Source organism: Gymnogyps californianus, chromosome 2 (genome assembly GCF_018139145.2).
Source record: "Gymnogyps californianus isolate 813 chromosome 2, ASM1813914v2, whole genome shotgun sequence".
Taxonomy (NCBI): Eukaryota; Metazoa; Chordata; class Aves; order Accipitriformes; family Cathartidae; genus Gymnogyps; species Gymnogyps californianus.
Genome location: NC_059472.1, coordinates 31304422 through 31322166, shown reverse-complemented (window position 1 = coordinate 31322166; position 17745 = coordinate 31304422). Strand labels below are relative to the sequence as shown.

General features: G+C 41.4%; 1 protein-coding gene across 4 annotated transcripts; it reads right to left on the bottom strand.

The window, feature by feature from the left end:
- Positions 1-4279: 4279 nt before the first annotated feature.
- LOC127012558 (fatty acid-binding protein, adipocyte) lies at positions 4280-17545 on the bottom strand. Of its 4 annotated transcripts, none has more exons than XM_050890731.1 (4): positions 17456-17545; positions 16030-16202; positions 5983-6084; positions 4280-4330 (listed from the first exon to the last, which is right to left on the bottom strand). In XM_050890731.1, exons 1-4 carry the CDS (start codon positions 17526-17528, stop codon positions 4280-4282), a joined length of 399 nt encoding a protein of 132 aa, XP_050746688.1. In that variant the 5' UTR covers positions 17529-17545. The 4 variants fall into 4 exon arrangements, with proteins under 4 accessions (XP_050746688.1, XP_050746689.1, XP_050746690.1 ...); XM_050890732.1 differs by lacking the exons at positions 16030-16202; positions 17456-17545 and adding exons at positions 6346-6518; positions 8034-8106; XM_050890730.1 differs by lacking the exons at positions 4280-4330; positions 5983-6084 and adding exons at positions 14164-14389; positions 15705-15806.
- Positions 17546-17745: the final 200 nt, after the last annotated feature.

Sequence of the window (17745 nt, the reverse complement as noted above, 5' to 3'; positions counted from 1 at the left end):
AAAATACTTTAAATACTTTCAATTAATACTCTGCTGAGGACCTGAAAATAGATCCAGCTGTAATCCATTCACCCCACCCTTCCTAATCCTCGGATCATCTCATTCCTCCTGATTTTAGTTTTAAAAATTTTCGTAACATTTCAGGAAAGTATATTTAAATACTGGTTTGCTACTCAAAAGGTAAAAAGAGCACAGTCTCCTTTGAAAATACTGTATGAACAGTGTCTAACACAGCTTTCTCTCTCTGTAGTGTCTCAGGGACTGCATTATTCTCAATGTTGTTGTGCCCTTTAGTCCAAATAACATCATTTTCTTGTGTTTCCCATCTGCAGCACGATGACCAATCACAAAGTTTTGCATTGAAATGGCAAGGATATGCTCTAATTGCCTCCCTAACAAAGACCTTGATTACATCTAAATTCCAGGATTTCTGAAGGCAATTTTTTCATGGCATCAGCCTATTTGTTTCTGACTAATTACCCCTTCAGTGCCAACGTTTCACTCCTTTGTATCCCAGACATCAACAGAACATCTTTAATCCAAAATGAAAATGGGGGAAGGTAACATCTTAAAAGGCACAGTTGAGCAGTTTCTATACAGCACAGTGTTTATCAGCATAACAAGTTGTTTCTCTGAAAAAATGTGGTAAGAAATGGTGAGGACTTCTTATGAAGCGCAATTGCTTTAATAACACAGCCTAATCCACCTCCCCAAATCTTTGCCATTTCTAGAACAGCTCAGCCATATGTTTGCTGCCTAGTGAAACTGTCCCAACAAGTGACAAGGTTTCTGTGTGAAACAGCAGCAAAGGCCATGTGTTGGGCCCCTGGATGGGTGTGAATTCACTTTGCAGGCTACAGTTGCCCCCAAAATGAACTTACTTACCTAAAACAGCCAAAGGAAGTTCAAAGTTACTACCTAAGATGTCAGCAGGGACAAAGATTCTCTTGCAGGAGAGTCAGTGGCTTTGCCTCTCCTCTCTGCTCCACTCCACATGGAAAAGACCAGGGTACAGGGTACAGTATCCCAGGTTTAGCTATATGTCAGCAGGAGATGCTTTCTATCACAAACTGGAAATTCTGCCCAGTCCAAGGCAACAGCTATGGTACCCCGAGTCCAGATGCAGCTTTTATTTGATTTCAGTGCTCCCTGTGGGAGCACCAGGGCTGAGGCAGGCTCTTGTCACGCCAGCTTGCTTCTCCTGCCCCAGGAGACATTAGGCAGGGCAGAGGCAGGCAATGCGGGCAGGTCTGCAGCAACCGGAGGATGAATACCCCATGCAGGCGTTTCCCAGTGCCTCGGAAGATGCAGGCAAAATGAGGTGTGACAGCGCCTTACAGCACTCGCAGAAGGAGTGACCGATGGGAGAAGAGTGTGAGTGTGGCACTCTAAAATCAGCCAGGTTTTCATTACCTGGGGTGGGCACTAGATCAAGCTGATTGCTTTAAATAACGCTGTTTATATGCCAGCATCAGGCTACTGATATTTCTAGGTTAAGTGCACACGCAAGCCAGGGAAATGGCAAATACACTTGTTTGTCAATGTGAAAGCACAGTTCAAGACACAGGCATTGTACTTCAGTCTAGATGTTCGTTCCATAAGTATCTGGCCCATGTAAAAAGTTTAGGAAAGAAGAAAAACTAATTTACAGTAAGACATAAAAAAGACCTTGAGACTACACAGTTCTTATTCCCCCTAAATTGTCCTGGAGACCCCAAGGATTGCTTTACGGACACCAGTATCCCAAAGCGCTCCATTTCTGTGCTGATTTGTACCACCTGCCGTATTGTTTTTGCCTTCAACACTATCAGTTCTGTTGCACTTTTCCTGTTTTGGAAAGTCTCCAGCTCTCATGACATTTCTAAATGACCTTTGTATAGAGTGAAAGTGCCAAATACTAGGCTCCTAATAGCATATCTGCATTTAGTTAGGAACTTAAAAACCCAAAGCTATCATTATTTTAATCCCAAATCTCTGAAAAAATAAATGCAATTAAAAGTTCCATAAGGAGAAGAGGAGAGAGATGGGTTATGTCACAGAAAAGGAGAAGACAGTAAATAAATAAATGAGGACTAGGTGAGCAGTCCTCTGTTTTTTCTTTTGTTACTGTTTCCAGATCTAGAAAAAAAACACAGTTTGTACCAAAGTGAATGTTTATTTCCTTTTCTCAAGGAAATAAAAAGCTGAACACTGGTATTTTATTGGAGAGGAAAATTTTCCATTTAACCTCAGAGAAGCGTTTGCAGGTTGCAGCAGGAAAAGCAAAGGAAATACAGAGCTTGTTTGCAGCAGTAACTACTCCTTTACCTGCAGCTCAGGGGTGGGAGACGAGCTCTGCTTGAAAGGCTCCGGGCAACTTCCACCTTCCCAGAGCTGGGCCTGGGCGGGCAGCTCCAGCAGCCTCGCTGGGACCGTGTTATACTGCAAGGGGAGGGAATGAAGAAGCTACAGAGCAAAAATCCAGATTCATAAGTCGGTTTCAGGCCATGGCAGGTTCTGAGCTGTAAGAAATGTGTTTTCAGCTCTCTGTTAAGAGTCTAGGAGAATAAACTGGAAGCTCACGTACAACAACAGTTTATGCTGTATGACTGTTCTTACGGAAGCCTGGTGGATGACCTTCACTTAAAATACGTGATTACAATCTGTTTGCAAAAGATGATACAAGGGGTATCATGCTGCTCTATTCCTTGTTACAGTCACTGAGGCCTTGGAGTCGCAGAAACTCTGACACTTACAGAGGTGAGTTTTGATGGTAAGGCTAAAGATGGGGAATTTGTCCCTCCATCTAGGTGAGAGACCAGGATAAACTCTTCCTTAAAACTGCTGTCCACAAATCTCACAGCCTTCTCTCACAGCTCATATTTTCTAGGATTCATCCTGTTTGCCTTCTGGCAGCTGCCTCCAGTTAGTCTGCACCTACATAAAAGTGTATCCAAAGCTGGACCCAGTCTCTAGCTTTTCCAGTGATGGGTAGAGAAGAAAGGTGACCTTTACATTTTGCATTCACATATGATATCGATCTCTTAGCTATCTGCTTGGCCACACCAATTTAGATTCTGATCTTCAGGATCTCTCTTAGCCTTGACAATTTGTGTTCTTAACTGTAAAACCAGTAGGCAAAGGTTCACATCAGCACTGCAGCTCCTAACAAGCCAAAATAAACACAGGCGCCTCTCACAGTTGTTTTAACCCCACAGAGAAGGCAGGGAGAGCCCTGCGTGATGGCATGGAGGCAATGACAAGGGATGCAATACTCCAGGTGGTTAGCATGAATGTTGTGGTGTTACTGAACACCTGCTCATGGAAGCAAAAATTAAGAAACTGCTACAGTGCTTTTTGATTAAATAGATTTCCAGAAGTCTAGACTTGGTTTGGTGTATCTGTTTTTTCCTTAGTTAAAAGCAGAGTAAGTGCCATGGGAGGAATGAACAGCTTAGCTACTCAGCTGGGCTTGGTAGCAAACTCTACCCAACGAAATCTCCTTTGTGTGCTTAACATTAAGCACATGCTTAAATGCTGTGCTAGAAGTAGACTGGATTGCCGAGCACTTTCCAAAATGAAGGCCTCTAGTCTTAAGATTTCTGGATTTCATTCACAGCTGCTCGACACTTCATTTCACAGGTCAAGAGCTCTTTTGGCAGAGAAACATGGAATATATTCTGATAATTTTTTCCTCCAGTAGGTGTTTTCTTCAAATAAATGTCAGGATATAAAAGTGGTACTGAAACAGGTATAAACATTTTGGGATGAGAATGAAACAATGATGTGGTAAAATCATAAGGCTGAAACAATAAATCATACTGAAAGTCAAAAATTCTGGTGGTAAAGATGATTTTCCCTATAGGAACTATTCAGCAATAAAATCTTTTACAGGAAAGGAATATTGAATCCATGAGATGATAGTTTTTACACATATCAAGGAAGCAGTGTTAACCCTCTCTCAGAGGCAGATCAGTTGTGTTTCACCATTTTACTCAGAAATAATCTAATCACTTATACAGACAGGAACAACAGAAAAGATGATGCCTTCTAAGAAAGAAAAATTAAATCGTTCATGTGGAGACAAACACTCTATTTTATGTGTTGAGAAGCTTTTATTGGACCACCACGATACTTTGGATTAGTTACACTATGGCTCTGAAATATGAAATTGTAGTGTAGTCATTTTCCCAATAAAAGGAAAAAAGAAAATAAAGAAGCACAATGCATGAGGCTTTGGTCACTGAACTAAGTCGAGTTTTACGAGCCAGTCCCAGTCCAGTGCAGAGAGGGAATTTCTTCACACTCTTTCATAGACTCTAGTGCAGACAACTCCTTTCATGGCACATTCCTAAGGCACAAAGGAAAAGATTAGTATAAACCTTTTGCTGACAGCAGGTGTGTGCTGCAGTAACCTCTGAAGTCAGTGAAAGTCCAGATGTCATGTTTTACATTTTTACATATTTACGTCATTTTTAGAGCAAACAGCAAAGCTATTTTTTATATTGCAAATGGAGTGGTTTCTATTTTAACACCTTCAGACTTAATTAAGTGGCATATAATGACAAATCGACTGCAAAATTAGGCTCAGCTTCCAGAAACAAATTTACCTTCCTTGGTATTATTGTTCGCTTGACAGATATATCAGCTCCACCTGGTTTATTATACCATGGCCCACGAACACTCAGTTTTACAAAGCGTTTTTTATGGAAGCAGAAGTAGCCTGGGTAGTTCAGAGGTCAGGCTTCTGGCCTAAAAAACTTTGCACTTATGAGTCACAAAATATTTCTCCTGACCCTCTTGCCCCAGTGGCCTTCAGTGGCTCCTGGCGATTCACAGCCACAGGACGCGTGTGACAGAGGTGATGGGACATTAAAAAAGACCTCATTGGTCTGCAAAAGATGAGGCCTCCTCCACAAACCTCTTTGAGTCAAGGGGCAGACAGCAGGATGCCGATGGAAAAGGGACCCTACCTTTCTGCTTTTCAAAGATGGTTTTACAATTAGAAAACATTTACACAGAAATGCAGCCATGAGGAGATGCAAAAGCAAATCACCATTCCAAATGTACAAGAGTTTAAAACAAAATGCAGTCAGAATAAGCTAGCACATAAAGGCACAATGCTGCTGATTTCAAACAGGTCACCAAAATTAGGTTGGCTCCACTCTTTAAAAAGCTTAATGAACAAAGTACTTTCTTCCATTCAAAAGTGAAATGTTAATTTCAGTAGTGACCTTTACAACTAAGGTCCCTAAAATGTGTTATCACCCTGGTTTGGCCAACCCAAAGGTTTCACATGGCTGCTAGAGAAAGGCAGGTTGAATGGGGGGTGAGGGAAAGCCAGCATTCCCCAGGCCCCGGGAAAGATGCGGTTCCCTCACCGCAGTGGACATTTCAGAGGAGCCGTCAGGACTTGCCAGTCCCCGCCAGTCCCCGCTGCAGGTCACCATGCAGGCAGGTGTGGGCACAGAGGTGCTGGCTTTCACACGATAAACCTCAAGCATGTGCTTAGTGCACTTGAATTGCTCACGCGGAAAAAGCAAACAAAAAGAAGTGTGTGAATTGATGGGCTTTAGTGGAAATAGATGTGTGAAAAGGTGTAAAATCAGTTTTCTAAGGTGGACAGGATTTATTCCAAAGATAGGAAAAAGGAAAGAGCCATTCCAGGGACGGCAGTACCCAACTTGCAAACTTTAATTTGCATTTTACAGGTTTCTGCTATTTGAAAACCTGATTCCTTTTAAGTATAATAATCTTGAGAGCAGTAAGTATGCTGTCAATTTATGGCAGCTCTGCTGATATAGTCACTTTAAAGACAATTTGCTGTATGGAACAGTATTTATTTCCTTCCAGCTTGTTTCTTAAGCTTGGTTCCCTTTTTCTCCGTCTTAATTTATCTCATAAGCCGGAGAGAAAGCCAAAATTGACAGTCTATTTAGACAGAAGCAAACTGAAGGCTGCATCCTTCTGACCTTTATCAGCATACAAGGAGTGTGAACTTACCACCACCATTTTCCCATCAACAAGTCTTCTCTTTATCGTGGTCTCTTTGCCATTCCACTTCTGCACTTGCACCAATGATCCTTTCTCCAAGGTTACGACACTCTGCAAAGGCCAAGAGAAGAGTTTCAAACTGCAGTCTGAGTTTTGCAGATTAGAGTAGCAATTCACTTTACGTTCAGCAAGATCCGCATTCTTGGCTAGCGACATGCTTAGTAACATTAGTTTCAACACCATACTATTTCTTCTTTCAGTGCTTTCTCTGAATAGTTTGGAAAACTCATAGTGCGCTAAGAGGGTAGGAAAAACTCCTCCTGGTGCTCTTCTAGGACATCAAGACCACTCAGAGATCATCAGCCCCCTTACCTTGACTTTCCGGTCATCTGCTGTTGTTTCATCAAATTGCTGGCCTAGTTTGAAAGAGATCATTGTATTTTTGAAGGTGCTTTCAGTTCTGATGGTTACTATGTCCCCTTTCATACTGATGATCACATCAGGCTTTGCCAGGCCACCTAGTTTCCGGGTAGCTAAGCCCACTCCTAGAAATCAGAAGCAAAACTATCATTACATTCTACCAAGCAAAAAACTCAGTATTCTTTCATAAATCTTCAGTGGAAGAATAAGGAACAGTTTCTTCTTGAATACTCTAATGCCTGATCCAGATGAGACACTAATTCTTTGAATGTAGAAGCACGGTGTTCAGAGGCTGATGCAGGCCCAGTTGATAGAGTGCACCTTCAGCAAGAAATAAAGATACACATGAGTATATACTTGTGTACATTATCTAAGAAGAAACATAGACAGTTACAAATCTGCATGAATTTGTGTAGAGATAGAATGGGTAGAAAAATTCAGAGGAAAGGTCTATTTCTCATAAAAGCTTGCAAAAATCCTTTTTTTAAAAAATTCTTGACAAATCTGAGAATCTGCACTTTTGTTAACCAGCTGCATGGAAGAAACTGAATACTGAACTGTCAATACACTGATGCTTGTTCATTAAAACATACTGGAGATTGGGCAATTCCTAGGTTGCTACAACATCCCTTAAGGATCCTTACATCTAAACCTCAGTGAAAAGTACAAGTATGAAATATAAAAAAAGGTTGAAGCATAAGAGCGAAGAGCTGCAGAGAGCGTCAGGGAAAATCCCATGTCAAAAGCCTTTTATATTGCCTAGCGCTTTTCAGTCCAGTTCATTGTCTACAAGTTGTGAGGTCTGGGGCAAGTTGGAATGAAGGCCACTGATGATGTATCGCTGTTTTATAAAAGCAGAAAAGGCATAGCTGTAGTTACTGCCTTTGTTAATGCTATGCTATGCTCAGATGAAAAGATTCGTATAAAAGGGTATAAAGTTATCTGTAAAGTATAACACTATTTGCAGTAATTATTCTATACTAAACAATTCTGTTCAGATCTTCAGAAAAATATCTGTAGCTGGACTTTCATCCCACATTTACTCTGGTTAATTAATTAACTGCAATTCTTTTGTTATTCAGTTTAACAATTCAAATAACGGGAATCAGTGTCTCAGTGAATCATTTATATAGCAAAAGCAATGCTGTAGCTGACCGTGCACTTGCTATACAGGAATGAAGCCAGCATTAAAATGAAAAACAATGCCTAATTTATTACATTCCTGGCATTCTTCAGTAACAGATAGATTCATTCATAGGATTTAGACCTCTGAAACCAAAGTGTCATGAGACATCAGCTCCATTATATATTGTAAATTATCACAAGTCACGAGTTCAATGGTGCAAGCAAGAGAAACATAAAAAAATGCTGCATCTCCATAGATTCTTCTCATTACAGAAAAACAAATTAGATCAGGTCAGTTCAGTTAGACAGAAGTAAATTTATTACAGTAATTCAGCACCTACCTTTCTGTTTTTCCATTTTAGATGCTAAAGGAAAGAAATTAAATTATGCTAGAAAAGTAATTAAAGTGCTTTTGAGGCCAGGAATAAGGCACCATCCATGAGCAAAGCATAAGATAGAGACATTCCCAAAGAAAACTTATTAAAAAAAAAAAAAAAAGAAAGAACATTTCTCACCCAATTCTTTCATATAGTCATCGAAATTTTCACTGGAGACGAGTTTCCAGGTTCCCACAAATCGGTTACACATCGTGTAGGCTTTGCGAGGCAGTGGTCCTGCAGAGAGAGGCAGCCGCCACAGCAGCTCTTGGTGGGAGTCAGAGAGATTGTGTGCCCGACTCAGACCTCACTGGCCTCCTTTTAAAGATGCCCAGTCCCTGTAGCGGTCAGGACAGCCCAATAGGAGAGGCAGTGCCAGGGCAAGACAATGTGCACCTTGTCCAAGGCAGCCGTGTCAGTACCAAGGCTCTGGGTGACGCCTGCCTCGGCTTCCTCCACTGAAGAGATCAGGACACTGAGAGGTGCATGGGGACGGGGACGTGAGGTTACCACTGCATCCGCAGAGCAGTCGGGGACGCCGCAGTGGGGTCTCAGCAACACAGAGCCACCAAGCACAAGAGCACTGCATCCATATGAAACCCGCTCTGACTGTCCTCCCAACGCCATTCTCCTGCTATCACCATATAGAATAGAATAGAATAGAATAGAATAGAATAGAATAGAATAGAATATTTCAGTTGGAAGGGAACTACAATGACCATCTAGTCCTACTGCCTGACCAATTCAGGGCTGCCCAAAAGTTAAAGCATGTTGTTAAGGGCATTGTCCAATTGCCTCTTAAACACTGACAGGCTTGGGGCATCAACCATCTCTCTAGGAAGCCTGTTCCAGTGTTTGACCACCCTCCCAGTAAAGAAATGCTTCCTAATATCCAGTCTAAACCTCCCCTGGTGCAGCTTTGAACCGTTCCCACATGTCCTGTCACTGGGTACGAGGGAGAAGAGATCAGCACCTCCCTCTCCATTTCCCCTCCTCAGGAAGCTGTAGAGAGCATTACCACTATTGTCACCTGTGTGCTAGTCAGGTAAATCAAAGCCATGTGGATTTTGGGGAGAGGCTGTCAAGAAGCTGCTGTACATAGTGGTTTGTTTGGGTTTTCTTTTACTTTCATGATCCTTCCTGGAAAGGTTCTGTGTGTTTTATCATTTAATGGCAGAACCGAATTACACTGTTCTGTTTTTTTCCCTTTGCATCAGAGCAATGATCCCAAGCTGTGGGTTCTTCCCTGCACATACCCCAGGCAGCACCACAAAGAGAAGAAGCAGCCACGCTTTGCTGCCTCCCTTCTTCCACAACAGGGCATGTTCAGAAGATCAGTGCATCAGTGGAGGTCAGCTCTTGTGCTTGGCAGGTGGATGGCATGAACAGAGACTGACTCATTAAAGGGCTTATTCTCAGTTCAAAGTCACTTGGTGAGAGGTGAGCAGTTTCACTGGGTTGGGAGGAGGGCATACACTGCTCTCTTTTTGCCTTGCTGCACCTGGATAGTTCGTCTGTCATAGAGTTAAGGGCAGATTCAAGCCAGCGCAGTCATATAAGGCGTTGCATTCAAATGTGTCCTACTATTGTCAGATTTCTTCAAGTTTCCCTGCTCCCATGAAGAGACTCCACAACCTCCCTGGGTCCATGTCTCCCTTGTACTGGGGAGCCCAGAACTGGACCCAGCATTCCAGATGTGGTCTCACCAGTGCTGAGTAGAGGGCAAGGATTATCTCCCTCAACCTGCAGCGCTCCTCCTAATGCAGCCCAGGACATCACTCGCCTCCTTTGCCGCAAGGGCACATTGCTGGCTCATATTCGGCTTGGTGTCCACTAGGACCCCCAGGGCCTCATCTGCAAAGCTGAGTTTGAAAGTTTGAAAAGTTTGAATTTGAACATTCAAAAACTTTTTTAAAAAATGCACATTTAGAACTATTGTCTTGTGATTAGTGAAAAGCAGACACAAAGAACAAATCCATAAACTGTATGTGTATTTGACAAGCAGGAATTTAAAGCATTGTAATTCAAGACACCTCAAACTATCTGAAACTATTTAGTGTAAGACCACATCAACTGTAATTCTGTCCTTCCCCTTCCTAAACCATCTTCCTGGAGAAAACTATTACTTGCTGCATGAAAGGATTAGATGGCTTCTTTCTTACTTGTGTGAACAGTAGTTGCCTGTTTGGTTTTTTTGCATGATTACACTTTCTGGGTTATGACCACTTATAGGGACTTTTCAGATATACATTGTAAGGATGGAGGGACACTGGGATTATAGGTTGTGGGACCAAATTTCTTGTGTTTAGGGTAGAAAGAGTGAGATGGAGCTGATGCTGGGCCAAGGAGGGTGAGGTTTGGGTCTCGTCTTGAAAGCTGTCATATGCAAGAAGGGGAATATGTTTAAACAGGAAAACAATACAGCCTGGGCAGTGAAAATATTGTAGTCTTTGGATTACACTGTGGTTGTGGGGAAATAACAAGGTCTTAAGTGACAAGTTTTGGTTGTATATGTGAAATGTTTTTATCCCATCAGCCATCAGTTATAACATCAACAAGGGTAAGTTGAGCAGAACTTCCCATTACTGCTCAGGTCGAATTACAGTGCAGTGTAGGGAGGGAAAGTCTGGAGTGATTGAAAATGAAAACAATTTCTCCCCCACGGTAGGAAGCAGATGCTGTATCTGTAATATGTAAATAAATGTCAGTCTTTGAAGATGTTGTCCACACAAAGCTCTTCTAAAGCAGCGATGCATTATATCACATTTTGTGTAAAGAATAGCTAGGTCTTTTATCCAATCTCTGGAGATGAGAAAGCTCGTCCTAAATGAAACTATCCATTATTTCTCAAGTAATAATATGAAAATATTCTACCGTTGCTCCTCAGGCATTCTTTGTTCTTTCATTTAATTGTCTTATCCACATAAAGACACTTTAACAAGACAAGGCTGGTGCCTTTGGGAAATAAAAGATGATTGGGACGTTGTAAAATCAGGCCCAAAGAAATTCAAGAAGAGCAAATTAGTCAGAATAGAACAGCTATACTGCAGTACCAGTAACCTTAAGCACAAAAGTGACAGAGAATTATTTATACAGACAAAACCCCAGTCTTAAGCAGTCTCAAACAATGTTGACATTGCTACCATCTATCTCTTTGTCACTAAGAAAAATCAGCACTTTCATTTAAAGGACTTACAGTCTAGAAAGAAGAACAGGGAATTACATCTCAATAGAAATAATATCTATGGAAACCAATCTCTTCTTCATGTTTAAAGGAAAAAAAGTGTCAAGAATTGTGAGTACATGTGATAAGAGAGAGCTATGATTCCCTTTTTTTGCTTATGGTTGGAGTAAAACAGGATTTGAAATCAAAACACTTGGAGATTGTGAAGCAGCACTAGAGAGAAAGGTAAAAATTGATAAAAATAGTGAGCTAAAAATGTAAAGAGACTATTGAAAGAAATATGGGAAGTAAATTTATGTCAATTTCTTTAAAGGAAATATGATCTGGGCAAATTCAGTGCCAAAAAAAGTCTAAATTAAATTCCTAGGAGAGTAATGAAGAAAACAGAAATAAAAGTGAAGAACAGCAGCCAAATGCCTGCCTTGCTGTGAGGACACCAAGCATGTTTTAACACTGACTCTACAGAGCCAAGGGATCCACTCTGAACACGAGGCCAGCAGCCTGCCTCTTCCCAATAACTACATTGGAGGGTGCAAATAGCCTTTTGTCTTCTTAGCTGGGGCATCCCACGAGACCAGACCATGACTGCTGCGGCCGAGGGAATGGGTGACAGCTCGGGGCACACTGCAGAGCTGGGCGCACACCGGGATTGACTGGCCAGGATGCAAAAGTAGTCCAAGTTCCTTCCAGTGGAAACAAAGGGTTAAAAGAAAAACAGAAAAATAACAGAAAGGTCAAAGCTCAGAATAAGCATTGCTTCATCTTTCTCCTGAGCTGCTAAAAATCTGTGGGTGTGAGTCCCCTTTCCCTCTTGTCATCCAAGAAACCTGTAAAGGAGTAGTGAGCGAATATGCTAACGGGCAAAGATCTCCTGCTCTCAGCATTCAAGGGTGCCTGCTGTGATAAGTGTGTCGCCCACAGGATTTGTAGGGGTTTAGTGAGATCCTCCTTTTTCAGAGAGTAATGCTACGGGATGGTTTCTGATTTTTGGAGAATAGTTCAGCGCTACAGAAAAGAGAGGGGGACTTATGCTGCTCTGCAGGCAAGGACAAGACACTGATCTGCCTTTACCCCCTAGAAATGTGTGCTGACACCTCCATCCAGGTCTGAAAGCACACCCCTTTGTTTGCCAGAGAGGAATTATCTCCATTTATTCAAGAAGTCACTAGGCTGCTGCCTTTTTTAAAGAATAAATTTTGGCCTTCTTCAGAGAATAAATTTCAGACATGTTCATATTCTGAGAAAAGCATCATTAATACTTCATTATGGTGCTGGACCTGTTGAATTTTATAGTCAGAATGTCAATTTATTGAAATTTCCAAAAGTTGAAGTTTTAAGTGGCTTGATTCATTCACAAAGTCTGAATTCATTCACCAGGTACTAAAATAAATGGTGACAATTTCAGAAGAGATTACCTGCCTCTGAAAAATCAGGCTGTGAATTGTAACTGCAGGCTTTATTAAGAATGTAAGATTTCTGGAAAATAAAGGCTGCTATATGAATATTGAAATATTGGAAATTTGACCTCTGAGATATAGTATTTCCATATCTGTGGACAATGGGATATATTTAACTATGGGCTGATCTTTAATGCCTGTATATAGTTTATTTCAGTCAATGTTGCTGCTTCTTATGATCATCTCTCCCATGCAGGTTTTCTGCCACTAAACTGTAGATTTATTGTGGCTTTTGTAAATAATTTTGGTTCTTGTTAAGTGCTAAATAGATTTAATATTGTATATATGGGGTGATCTGAAGCATACTTCCTCCCCCTATGCAACTGCTGTTCTTTAAGCTGATGAGATTTCACAACGAATGAAGCCAAGGTAAAAACAGGGGAGCTGTTTTTTCATGGCTTTTTTAACATTTTATGCAGAATTTACTGATAGACTTTTGGAACTGCTCTTAAATGACTTCTTAGCTCATCCAGGGCGTGGAAGTCCTCTTTTTTCTTTTCCCCTCTCCAGTTGTATTAATAGTGCAGAAACTTGGGAACAGTCTGAGTCATGCAGAGGAAAGTTCAAGTGTATGAGGTCCCTGCTGCTGGCAGTAGGGACTCAGCACCATCGCCTCTGACAGCTGACCTCAGGAATGTCAGGAATATGTGGAATTTGGTTCACAGATCTTAATTGCAAAGCTTGAGATATACTCATTTCCCCATTTTGTGGTTACTGCACGCATTTTCAGACTCTTCTTGTCCAGGTTTTCCCTGGACTTCTCTTTTTTTTTTGTCCTCAGTTTGAGCCCTCCCAGTTGTAGAAATCAGGGCTTCTGTGGACGCAAAGTTTTGAAATAGGAGGCCAGGCCTAAGGGCAGTAGAAGGTAGTTCGAGAATAAGAAGAGTTGAAAAACATGGTGTCCAAAGGGCTTTGCATCTAGAGAGGCTTGTGTTCCCAAGACTGATCTAACCTAATGAGCTAGTAGAAAATGCATATAGGAAATAGAGAAGGTTGTACCACTAGCAAACTTTTTTACAGGCTTGTAGTAAGCCTGAGAGTACTTTTTAAGCTATAATTCTTAATTCTAGGACATTTTTGTCTAATCTAGGACAAAAAGAGATGTTAAGGAAAGGGACATTAACAAAATAATCACAGCTGAGAGCTACAGCAGCTATAACTTCACACTTCAGGTAGAAGAGGACAAGATCAAGCCACTTCAGATGATCCCTGGGTTTAAAATTGTCAGCATTTGTGCAAGGAGGAGGTGCCTGGTTCCCTGCTCACACTGGAAGCCAACGCTGGGCATCCACAGTAATCGCCCTCCTCCCTGCCCCAGGAACAACGCCCTTCGCTCAAAGCCAAGAAAAGCAACCCCATTATTCCCCTTGCTGTGCACAGACTCCTTGCAGCGAGTAGCCACACGCAGCACTCACCAGAGGAAGTTTTTGTGTCCGGGTCTACATCTATCACTGTCTCATGACAAGAGCCACTCACCGGATCGTCTCTGATCCTCATTCCACAGTGAGATGGGTCACAGTTACCGAGTGCGGTACTAGCTCTCATGCGATGCTTTCCCGTACAGCACCCCTTCCCATGTTGCATCCCCCCCAAACCCCTTTCTGACAAACTCCAGCACAAGCACAGGTTGTAGAAAGCTGAACGTTTTATTGAATAGCCACAACAAATTAGACTAGCTGCGTGTAACTGTTCTGGGATATGTCTGTAAAAAGTACAGTTCCCTTTAAAATGGATTTGTGCAGTTTTTTTTCCTTCAGTTAAGTTGTTTTTCTCCAGCTTTAAGCTGTGTGAAGATGGCTTCTTCATGCTTTTTCATAAACTCTTTTGCAGGTAACGTTATTCATGGCACATTCCTGGAAAGGAAGGCAAATTTAATCAGCTTTTAACTCTCACTAAATGTTTGTTAGTCAGAAGGTAGAGAATTACTTATTCATTGGCAGCCAGTGTAAGAAAAAATTTGCATTTCTCCTCCTCTAAAACCAATTGCCAAAACAGTGAAACTCAAATTTGAGAGCTTCAGAAACAGAAGTCTGAAATACAAGCACAGGACTGAAAGAACATCAAAGGACTGCTCCAGCGACCCCCAGGAGATTTCTAATCTCCTCTTAAAAACCTCTACAGAAGGCTCCTAGGACTTCTGTGGAGGGTGATTGAACTCTGGAGCTGGGCATTAGTCTTTTTTCCTTTCACCTTTTGCAGCTGTGGCTTGTCTTCTTCACACATGTGTGCACAACACATACACCCACCCCCCACCCACACAGAGTCCTACACAGCTTTCAGACTTGCAGCTGCTGGTGTCAGCCTCTGCATGTTAGGCTCTGTCCTCATCCATTTTTCTGTTAGATCAAACTCTCTTTTCTTCAGTCTTTCTTAATGAAGTTGTTATTAAAAACTATTTCTATTTGTTCTCCTCTGGTCTCTATCCAAAGAAATTTAAATATTAAATTTATGGACACATTATTTTTCTCTAGGGGAAGGCAGAACTCTTCAGGAATTTTGTGTATGTGTATCATTTTGTGGCAGGTAGGAATCTCAGCTGCCTTTTATGAACACAGTTTTAGTCCCCTCCTAGATCCTTCAAAATGTCTTTCCTAAAACTGGAGAGCAGTGCTGGGAAGCCCCAAACTGCAGTGTGCCTCACTGGCACCAAGTCAAGCACAATACTCTCTGACCAGATAACACCAACCAGCAGAGCTCGGATACAGGTTTTTTTTTTTTGCTATAACTTATTATTGACACAGTTGTTGGTGATCCATAGTATGGTTCCCACAGATGGCTGTTGAGTCTCTACTGGAGATGAACAGGAGTATTTTGCATCAGCACAGAGTGGATGCACTTAACATTGCTAATGCTTCCTCTATACTGTCCAGGACTTAAAGATTCTGATATATAAAAATTTCCCTCATGGGGATGTTGGCTTTTTCTCCCTGCTCTTTCCTAACCATGTCTTGCTATGAATGGAGAACAGGCACCTCCATACCATTCCATAAGTTTAACAGCATTTCAATCTTAATATATACTCCTGACTCATTCAGAGAGACTTCTCGCCAAGTGCACACAGCCCTTTCAGATGCTTTCACTCTCCGTGTTTGAATCCAATGTAATATACCTGCCAAACATGAATTCTGCACAATGAATTCAATGATTAAGGAACAAAAATGAACTCACCACCACCAGGCTCCCATCTACCACTTTTCTCTTTATGACAGTCTCTTTTCCATCCCACTTCTGCACCTGGTTCAGTGTGCCGTTGTCTAGGGTTATGACATTCTGCCAAAGAAAAAAAAGCAAAGCGTAGCTGTTTCATCAGGGTGCTCTGGGCTGAAGAGAAGACTGTCTCTGTGTCCACACAGCACTGAAGCACAAAGTATCCATAGCACTCTTACCTTTGAAGGCAGCATTTCTACACTGGCTGTCAAAATAACAACTCTGTCCTCCTGCTCCCACATCCCTTTTGAGAGATGTATTTGGAAAGTGTCGGGTTTGGACTCACCTTTGTTTTTCTGTCATCTGCTGTGGTCTCATCAAACTCTTCACCCAGCTTGAAAGAGATCTCTGTATTTTTGAACGTACTTTCTGTTTTGATGGTTATCACGTCACCATTGATGCTGATAGTTACATTGGGCTTGGCTACACCAGCCATTTTCCTGGTAGCAAACCCCACACCTGTAAATAAGACAGGGCGCTATGAAATTTTTATCTTTACTTAATGTTTTTCTCTTATTCATTGGGGAAAAAAATAAAGACTTCAGTGCTGATTTCCCTATTACTTTCTGAATTTTTTATTAATTCTATGTTGCAGAGGTTCCTTTGTAAGATCTCACTAGCTTGGTATGGTTATAGACCAAGCCAGGTGGGATGATGTAAGGAAATTCTCTGCTCTGTCATTGTCAGAATAGTAAAAGCAATATTTTGAAGACTGAGAGAAGGTTTTAATGCCAGATATTTGCACATACACTTATTTGAAATAACTGCAGTGGTTTGTACACTAACTTGTATGCTAACTGTATCTAAAAGTAAATAAGCAGAAACATATGACAGTTCCTAAGCCATAAAAACAAACAAGAAAAAAAAAGAAGCAAGCACTTTTTATATTTATCAGTGGCTAGGCTAAATAAAAGGAAATGATTAAGAAATAGCTGGCAATGGTTACGTCCTGAGTAAAATCTGGGGTAAAGATTAAGAGTGCAAGAGTCTCACTGAAAGCTGTCTGAATGCTACCTAAGTCTCAGTGAGTATTTTACCTCTAATCTCCAAATAAACCCCCAGCTTTTTAGCATGTACTGATCCAATCAGTGCAAGTCACCCCATACTTCCCACACACTAAAAGAATGTGGAAACCTTTTAAAGCCCAATTGTAATCCTAAGCAAGAAGTCTACACCTTTAGAGAATAGTGTTATCCCTCAAATCTTTTGCAAGTATCTGCATGAATCCATGCAATTTTCTTTGTTAATATTCACTGGAGGCAGCTACAGTTTCATTCACTGTAATAGCCATGACAATTAATCGGTCTCCTATTCCAGTAGCAATATAAAGAAGTTTAGGAGTGTTGCTTTTAGACAGAGAAGCTTGCTGCATTCTAGCATTACACCACTTTGTATGTCCAAGGATAAAAGCTAATCCACCCAAAATATTGCAGTGACGTGTTTTACTTCCATTTATAACACTACTAAGTAGGCATGCATAGACTTGGCTTACCTGAAACTATTCCTCCCAATCAAGGTTTTTCTACGTACAGGAATTTGACACCACAAATTCAAACAGCCAAGTTCTCCAGTTTAAGACCATCTAATCAAAACAGTTGGACTAAAACCCCCTTGGTAAACAGCATAGCCAGAAAAAGCAAGTAAGGAATAAAGTTCAAAATCAGCATTCCTTCCCTGTCCCAGATACAACAACTCCAAATAACAATTCTCACCCAGCTCTTTCATATAGTCCTCAAAGTTTTCACTAGACAGGAGCTTCCAGGTGCCCACAAACTGGTCACACATTTTGTCAGGCTAGAGAGAAGTCTTCCACAGGATTGAGCAGAAATGCAGGACAGGAGGATAGTACGAGCTCCAGGAGATTAGGAGTTATCTTTAAAAAGGAGCCTTGGCCACATGATGCTCTAGGATGGCCAATGAAGAGGGAGTACCAGTGCCCAGTGTTTTCCTTCCTCCCCTACCCCTCCTTTGCCAGTAGGTCATAGTGTTATTATTCATATGC